This window comes from Trachymyrmex cornetzi, unplaced genomic scaffold, assembly GCF_001594075.2.
Source record: "Trachymyrmex cornetzi isolate Tcor2-1 unplaced genomic scaffold, Tcor1.1 scaffold23, whole genome shotgun sequence".
Taxonomy (NCBI): Eukaryota; Metazoa; Arthropoda; class Insecta; order Hymenoptera; family Formicidae; genus Trachymyrmex; species Trachymyrmex cornetzi.
Genome location: NW_017296956.1, coordinates 1,681,013 through 1,690,810, shown reverse-complemented (window position 1 = coordinate 1,690,810; position 9,798 = coordinate 1,681,013). Strand labels below are relative to the sequence as shown.

At 32.2% G+C, this 9,798-nt stretch overlaps 1 protein-coding gene across 1 annotated transcript; it reads left to right on the top strand.

The window, feature by feature from the left end:
- Positions 1 to 7,454: 7,454 nt before the first annotated feature.
- On the top strand, positions 7,455 to 8,449 carry LOC108760858 (dehydrodolichyl diphosphate synthase complex subunit DHDDS). The gene is made up of 3 exons (XM_018507111.1): positions 7,455 to 7,578; positions 7,935 to 8,119; positions 8,215 to 8,449. Exons 1-3 carry the CDS (start codon positions 7,509 to 7,511, stop codon positions 8,443 to 8,445), a joined length of 486 nt encoding a protein of 161 aa, XP_018362613.1. The 5' UTR covers positions 7,455 to 7,508; the 3' UTR covers positions 8,446 to 8,449.
- The last annotated feature ends 1,349 nt before the right edge of the window (positions 8,450 to 9,798 follow it).

Below are 9,798 nucleotides of genomic sequence, written 5' to 3'. Positions count from 1 at the left end.
CTTGCGTCTACTCGTCGCAGCTTTTTCACTCGAGTTGGAATATTTGCTACCTCTCTCTCTCTCTCTCTCTCTCTCTCTCTCATACACACGTACAGTCTCTTATCTGCATCTCTCTAGCACACTCCTGCTCGAATTCTGCTCGAACCTTCTAGGGGCGCATCATTGACGCGGAGTCAGCCGTCAGCCTCGAGGCGGTGTGATGTTTCTTGCTGCCTCTGAGACTGTTTCCATCGAATGAGGAAAGACATACGAAGATAGATTTGCAATAAAATTGTGTTCTGGAGAATTTTGTTATGCAAGACAGTCAAAGTATTTGAAAAAGGGATTGTGAAAAAAATATAAATTTAAACATAATTTTATGAAGCTAAAACATACTTTACTTTTGCCTTTCGATTAATTTATCCTTATCGTAGAATATTTGCATTAGAATGGCTTACTTTTATTGACAATTAATAACACTCGGATAATATACATTAATTATGATCTTAAAGAAAAAAAATCTTAACTATTTTAGCTTTTTCTTTTTTAATGTTTCAATGTTAATATTAATATTTAGATTAAATTGAAAGAGAGATTCTTTAAATCTATTGCTAAAAATGGCATTATTATAATTATTTGTTCTAACAAAAAAATATACATAAATGCATCTCTTTATTTTTTACAAAATTATTCAAAAATTATTAAAGCGTTTTTTAATACAAATTTCAAACAAAAGACGATAAATGTCGAAATGCATTTCACGAAAGCAGGAATATTTTGTTAGCTTGGGAATCAAATTTGCGTGAATCGATTGCCGTGCCAACGGGGTGAATTGAGGTGCATAACGACTTTCGTTTGGAGAAAACGTTTAATGAAATGCGACTGCGGGATGCGCACGTTGAGCGAGATTAATCGTGGTGAGGGCGAAATGCAGCCGCGAATTCGTCGAAAATTGTAGAAGCAACGAAATCAATGAATAAATCAAACGCCCGTTTAATCCCAGACATTCACGGCAATTATGCAATATTGCGAAGGAAGGCAATTAGTTGGCTACTTTTTTTTATTTTACCGAATAGTTTGCGCGATCTGATTTTCCAATTAAGAGCGGTAATGATCCAATCACGATCACGTCGAGGAAGATACGTTTGAGAGACGTGGTCTCGGAGAAGAGCGGTGAAAATGCTCGGATAAAAATAATAGGATAAAAGTATATAGTTCGACCTTGTTGATCACTCAGACGCGAAACGAAAGTCTCGATACTCGTTAAAATCGACAGCACGGAAATTTTCCTGTTAATGAATCTCGGAAATGCATGGTACTTCATATCTCCGTATCTTGTAGTAGAGAAGGTATATTATATTGACTTTTATATACCGATCGTTTCTTTTCTATCATGAATTGATTTTATTATAATGGAAACATAAAGAGAAGCTTAATAAGGTAATCGAGCTGCTACTCAGATAGCATAATGATTTTTATTGTACGTCCATTAGATATCCGCTTCGGGATATTAGGATGTCTGCAGGTAATACAAATAAGGTTCGTTGGACATAAATGAATGTACATTTGTTATAACTTTGTATGTCTATAGAATGTTCAAAATGTTCAATTATATGAATCTATTATGAACTTGTTATGGACTGATTTTGGACATCTTTTTCAATTGAATAGCTTGCTGCAATTATGGGCTAAGCGTATTTGGTAAGGACTGAAAAATTTAGTAGATAGACCGGATAATAGCACATTCCAATAAATTTTGCAATAGCAAATATTTATTGAAAAATGCTATTATCCAGTTTATACTCCGAATGTATTTATAATAGAATTTACAAATGAAACATTTACAAAATATACATAAACATGAAAACTAAATGAATACTGCTTCAGTTTATTGGCTCTGCTGCACATGTTTTAATGCTTAAAGGGTTAGACCACATTGACAACCTAAAAATTACAGGTAGCTTTGGGAATTTTTTTTTGCAAAACAATAAAAGTAATGAAATGTTTGTTTTAAGGCTTTTGTAGTACAGTATTTTAGGAATGAAATCATATGTTTATTTTTTTTAAACCTTAATTAATGACAACGTTAAAGCCATTTTACTGACGTCCTTTTGTTGAATCGTTACAGAGATCTGCTTAATATAAAAATCATAAATATTTGAAAAAGAAAGATTTTGACTGAAAACAAAGCTTTTTTTCAAATATTCGCTATTTTCACAAAAATCAAAATTTGAAATATCTTTATATTCTTTTTTAGAAAATATTATAAACGGCTCTCTAATGTCGCCATAATTTTGTTTAAAGAAATAAATATACGATTTTATTCCTCAAGAATTGTACTACAAAAGCCTTTTAAAATAAACTTTTCATTACTTCCATAGTTTTGCTAAAAAAATTCCCAAAGTTACATATGATTTTTAAATTGTCAAGGTCTAACTCAAAGACATAGAGAATGGACTGTGCGATTTTGACACTCCGTGTGTCAAAATGGTCGATAAAAATAAAAAAGAAAGACCGTGGAAGACTGTTAATTTCTATCTTTTTTCCATTCAACGGTGTAATGGGAGAGAGAATGAGAGGGAGATTGGCCGTCTTTCACAGTTCCGTTCTCATTATTGTCGACCACATTTTAGATACGGATCGCGCAGTCCATTCTCTACGTCTTTGGTCTAACCCCTTAAGTTTGATGCTCCCATGTAAAGGCATTTTCACCGCGCTCTTTGTCCATTAAGGCTATACGACGAATCGCAGGTTGTGCCGTGCCAAATTAGATTAGCAGAACACACAGGATTCTAATTCCCTTATTATTTAAAATGTCGTATTTAACAATATGGATTAGCTGTAGATTTTAATAAATTAGGAATATTTAAAATAATAGATTGAATATAATAAATTTTAAATAATAATAAAAATAAGAAAAATATAAAAACAAGGTCAAAATGCGGACATAAATTAGACATCCATAGTATGTTTCAAATAGAATCCAATTTCAATTTCAACAACGAACATTCCATGAATGTCCATTTTATGTCTATGGAGGTACGGACGTGAATTGGATTTAAAATAAACGTCCTTGTAATGTCCTGCACTGGGATAGTACCTTTTAATATATATTAAAATGTTACAATAATATATAATATCTACACATTAAAATAAATTTATTGAAGTAATGTAAAAATAAATTAATGGACAGTGTTAAATAGAATAAAATGAAATAAAATAAATAGTATGAATTAAGCGCAAAATACATGATAAAGTCAAATAGTAAATAGCTAATTAATAATAAAGTTATGATATTAAAATAAATATAATAAATTACCATTAAATTAAAATAAATTGAATTAATTGTTTCAATATATATTGATAAAGTGAAACATACGTATATTTCAACACAGCTTAATTAAACCAAAATAAAACAAGCAAATTTGATCAGAGTTTGATTATGATAAAATGAACTAATCGAGTGCAATCACTCCACTATTGAAACTGAGATGAGTGATTAGGAGATCGCAACTTAATTAAAATAAATAAAACTAACACAGAACAGGAGTATCGTAATTAATATAAAGTAAATTAAACTTATTAATGTCAAATTGTTTAAAATAAAATTCAAGTATCTGAAAGAAAATGAAAATTCAAAGAGTCAATTAATCTCTAGATTATATCATTAATATATTGTAAAGTAATTATAAAAAAGTCTAGTATATACGTCATTTACAGTCAGAGGCATGGAATTCGAGTCAAGGGGTAAATGCCATATTTAAATTGATTCCATTGTAATAAGTCAGCTATAATAACATAATAATAGTAGCAATATGATATTATTATAATATAATATTGTACATAACAATAATAATGATAATAGAGGAAAAGGTAGTATTATCGCAGTATAGATATAACGATCTCTCTTAATATCTCCGCTATTAGGTGGCAAATTTTAACGATTTTTTATGAAATTATTTGTTTAATAGTTTGTCGTTATATCATAACGCTAATATGCCAATCACAATAGTCAGTATTTTTTATAATACGTTATTACTTTCAAACATTTCAAAACATTATTTAGGTACATTTTATTATTTTATTACGAGGCTATAATAGTTTATAAATAGGAAGATTTTGAAAATATTTCAAATAGGTAAAATTTTACGTGCTCAGGGATAGCAAGATGGTCAAGATGAAGGTGCTTCCTCGAATTTCCATGCTTTCGATAATAACAAAATTCAATATCTTCACACTACAGATTACATTGCCATCTCCGAGAGCGCGCGAAATTCTGCATTATTTGTAATTTTTAAACTTTTCTCATTTGGAAATTATTATAGCCTTTTCGTATTAGATTTTTCATCTTAAAATGTTGCAATGAATCTGTCTTTAAAATATTTATCATCAGCTCTGGAAAACCTTGTATAATAATTGATTTTTTTCTGCTAAGAATTACTATTACTTTTTGAATTATACACTATTATATAATATATTTCTGAAAATTAGTAGATATGCGGAAATGATAGAATAAATGTACATAAGCGGGTCAGAAGCAATAGGGCTTAGCGGCCATTGGAATCTAGTAGAATCAGTCGACGCCTCGCGGTGCGTCGAACCCTTATTATGAACCAGCGGTACCGCTTGATGTAGGTTTTAAGGGGTGCGCGAGGGATCGGGATCAGAGGAAAGGGTAAATAACGTTCGAGAAACCAATATCGGTAAAGCCCCGGTTGCCTGCGAGACAAAAGTTTCCTGGTTGAGCTTGTTGGGCAAAGGCAACTTCCGCAATAGTGTTGCGGCAAAGAAGTAGGAAACAAAACGGGAGAAAGGTGGGAGGGTGAAGGAGGAAGAAAATAAGGCGCGCGTCCGTTACCCTCATCGATCATCGGTTATAACTATCCGTTCGTAAAACGTTACGTTTTCCGCGAAATGATGTTCTCTCTTACAAAGCGCTATTGTGTTCTCAGTTGAACAGCGTTTTTTAATGTTATTGCCTTGAAGGTTCGTTCGCGAGAGATTTCTTATCACGACCAACATTCCAAAAAAATGTACTTGTGTACAAATCATGCAATATAATATACAACTTTTGATTCAGATGGTAAACCGTCGTTAAATTTTTTGTACTTTTGTACATCGATCTAGAATAAATAATAAACTTTTTCATAACTTCTTTATTATTTTGAAATATCGATTATACCTCTTAAGTAACAGTTAATGCATACGTAGAAGATTAATTGTTGAGGATGCGAATTCAATGATTGAAGCTTAAAAAAGAAGAGATATGTTCGAATAAATATACGTATGTATAGATTATCCCGATTATCTTGAAATCTTGCGAATTAAGTATACCCACACGGAGCGACGCAACGATTTGCGGTCAATCAAATATTCCTTCGATGCACATCGCATATAAAAATATGAAACTGTTGGCTTCACGGAAGGTATTAAATTCATGAAATGGCTTTTTTCATCTGGATGCAGTTGGAAATCGAGTCCGTTATCAATCTCTCAGACAGGTCTCAATATTACACTCTCGTGAGTTTTGAGTGTGTAAACGTTTTAAAATGTAAGCCTTCGTATAGGATGTCAAGCTTGATCTTCAAACTTAGCGTCAATCATTGTATTGGACTTGCATGCAAGCAGTTTTGATGAAAAATCGTGCGTCAGCTTTTTGAAGTCAAATTGGTTTTGCCAAAAGTTGTATTGAATTAAAATCATTGATAGAGAAAGGGAGGGGGAGAGGGAGAAAGAGAGAGAGGGGGAGGGGGGAGAGAGAGAGAGAGATATATTACTCCGCTTTCGGCTGTACTCAATAGGCAATTATTTTCTTTACGGAAAGAATGGAGAAATAGATGTTGCAGGTTTTACGAACACATGTGAATTTTTCCAATGATCCTTTGTACCCTTGAAAAAAAAGACGAAAAAATTTGCGGAAAAATTGGAAAAATTCAGTCTTTTTCCGAGAGATCCTTTAAAACTATAAATAATATGTTGAAATTAACGTGTAGATAAAGCGAATAATTAAGGTGCGGAAATGTACGGAAACAACCTGGAAACGGTAGTAATCTAAGTACCCAACTTAATTAATAGTAGTTTTAATTTTTTTTCAAGGATATTCTTACAAACTTACCTTTTTAAAAAAGGTAAAAAAAAGCGCTAAGCATATATGCTTCTCAAATAAAACCTAAGTATCCAGCCTAATTAATAATAGTTTTAATTTTTCTCCAAGGATATTCTTATTAAAGTAAAAGGAAAAAAGGAAGGGGAAACTAAGATGCGGGTTTAAACTAAGTTTAACCTATCGTCACCGATCTCCATGAACTGAATTCTCGGATGCTGAGAATTAAAAATGTTGAAAACCGAATTAATCAAAGTGTTAGGTACCGCCGTAATTATATCGTTTACGTATCTATAATAAAAAGGTAGCGGTGATCGAATCAAAGACAAGGCTCTACTTTCCAAATTTCGTATGACCAGATCAGCAACGACGGGAGATAACGGAGAGCTCATGGGAGTGGCATAGTTTTGCTTATACATAACATTATTAAAGGTGAATAATGTGGAATTTAAAACGAATTCAACAGGTTTAATAAATTCATCTTTCGGTAAACAGCAATTCCCAGAAATATACTTTGGAAAGTATATTTCTAGGAATTGTTGTGTAAACATCAAGAGACAGACACGTGGCCTCAATCTGCACAGCCTTGGAAAGATTTCTCAAGGCCTATTTCTCAATTATAGACAGACTATAAGTATCGGAGCGTTGTTATTGTCAGCTAATCAGTGTATATTCTTCGTTACATTAATAATGTAACACTTTTAGCATATTATATATATATATATATATATATATATACAGTGAGAGCAAAAAGTATTCGTGAATGTGACAGAAACTTTTGAAACATTGAATAGAGCCAGTTGATCGCAGATTGTACATTTTCGTACGCCCGAACGTGAAACTTAAAATATAATGTCGTGGCTAAAGGAACGCATTTTGAACTGGTTTCAATTCTTGGGTTTAAGGGTCATTAAAACTGGCGAAATGCCTAAACACGTGGCAGTTATCATGGATGGTAACAGACGTTATGCAAATAAACAGAACTTGAGGAAAGCAGAGGGACACTCAAAAGGGTATGCATTTTTAAAGAGAATTTGCAGACACACTGGCTGGATGTTTATTTGCCTCATACCTTATATTTTATTTACGACAGGTTAGACAAAATGATTGAGATGTTAAACTGGTGCACGTATCTCGATATTGTAGAAGTCACAGTTTATGCATTTAGTATAGAGAACTTTAAACGTAGCAAAGAAGAAGTTGATAATCTCATGGACCTTGCCAGGCAGATGTTCAAGAGGTTGTTAGAAAACAAGTATGTGTGACATTTAGAATTTTGTAAATCAGGTATTACATCGCAACACAATATAGATTTTGTTATTACAAATTTATATAAACAATTTCCAGGAAAAAATTAAAGGACGATGGAAAATGCATTCGTGTGATTGGTAATTGGTCTCTGATACCAGAAGATATATGTAAATTAATGGCTGAAGTTATGATTATTACTAGGGAAAATAATAGAATGTTTATTAATTTTGCTATTGCTTATACATGTAAGTATAATTACAATGAACTATATTTACGTTTACACTTGATTTTATATATTACACTAAACTTGCGTTTAGGAAGTGCGCTATCAGCGCTATCGCATCATTCTATTTTATGTCATTCTCTTGTTTTATGTCTCATAAATAATTAAGATGGAATAATGCAATAGTGCTAATAGTATGCTCCCAGAACGCAGCCTAAACCGATTTAAAAAAATCATTGATATATCGGTGTACTCTCTGGACAATTAGTTTCGTGACGTATATATAAATAAATGTTTAATATTTTATATAATTTAAAAATATATATACACACACACATACACACGTGCATAACTTTATATTTTTTAATATCGTTATAGCAAGGGATGAAATTACTCATGCAATTAAGGATATAATACAAGGTGTAAAGGATGCTGATATTTTACCAGAAGATATTAATGAAGATCTGATTAGTGATTGTTTGTACACTTACAAGTCTCCAAATCCAGATTTATTAATTCGTACTTCCGGAGAAAGTAGACTTAGCGATTTCCTTATGTGGCAAGTAAGAAAACGTATTTAATTTTTGTGGTTTAAATCTATCTACTTGTAATCAAAGCAGAACTATGCATTTCAAAATTTTACCTAAATTTCTTTTAGATTTCTCATACTTGTATTTATTTTACCGAAGTATTGTGGCCTGAATTCAGTCGATGGAATTTTTTTAGTGCAATTTTTTATTATCAGAGGTGTTATCCTAATTTGCAGAAAAATATAAACAATTTGAAACCAATTATGCATAATACTAGAGTATCCATGTTTCTTGATAAGTTGTATAACAAACGTGACATGGCAATCGAAAAAATATATCAATCAGCAATTAAATCCTAGAAATAAATAATTATTTGCTGATTGATATATTTTTATATATCAATCTATTCTAGTAGATAAGTTGTAAGTTGTAGCTATTTTAGTAGATAAAATGTAATTTATACCGTTAAATGCAATAATTTTTTATTGGTTGTGTTCTCACATGTAAGATTCCATGAGATTTAATATTTATTAATAATATTGTCAAATGGATAAGTTGTGCTATCTGAATAAGTTGTGAAAAAGGATTTAATGTTACGTTAAGGGATTCATTATTAGCTATTAGCGATATTTTTTAATTATAATGTTAGTACATCAATTTTATTAGTATTGTGAGTTGCTACATTAATTTTTATTTACATCTCTCTTTGAAAGAAAGTTTTTCTTCACGAGATAATGTTGTAATTGTAAAATAATTTTGTAAGAGAGAGAATTTAATTTTGATAGAGAGAGAGAGAGAGAGAGAGAGAGAGAGAGAGAGAGAGAGAGAGAGAGAGAGAGAGAGGATGAAATTTGTTACTAAAATTATTTTCTTTCAATATTAGATATCTGTGCAAGTAAGCTTTAGAAATTAAGTTAAAATAACATTTATTTGAAATTGATTATACAGAATACTGTTATCTATTTACTTCCCTGAAGCTTTCAGTGAAGAGATTTTTACGTACTTCACAACGTTTTCCTCCCTATTTTTCTATTACGTAGAGATTGTACTTCTAGAGGTGCGTTTTAAAAAGCGACTTTCGAAATCTAAAGGCAAGCAAAATCTTTTCGTAGACTTTTTACCTCCGCGACAGTCGTGACGCACGCACATTCGTGGAATCGCTAAGGTGGTCGACGCAATGCTAGTCGTCGGTTCATCGTTTACATCCTTATTACGAGCCTCGTCTGCAGAAATTGCGCTTCGTTCGCGCCACCGATTTCTGGGTAAACTCCTGGAGGTAAACGGGACGCAAATATCACCGGCGTTTGAACGCGATTTATCGAGCCGGCTCCTTACGTACGCATCCTTCGTGCCTTCGCCATCCGCGTGTGCATGCGCATTTATGTAATACGATTACCGAAACGAGTCACGCTTTCCTTTTCGTGTCAACATGCCTGCTAAATGCATCGATGCCAGCCGTGTTTAAATAAAAACAGCGGCTGACTCTATTAAATCCGTCGCACGGTTGGTTAGAACGGAGCTATGATGGGAAATGAACGGAGGAGTAAACTTATTCATCCTTTTACCGTACATCTTTATTTATTAAGAAAAAAATCTGAATTTTTCTTTCCTAATTTTCCCATAACTTATATGCACGTGAAATGTTTAAGAATACAATTTATGGATGTTTTGTCTACTCAATATTAACTAAAAGTATCAATCAAATAATTAGC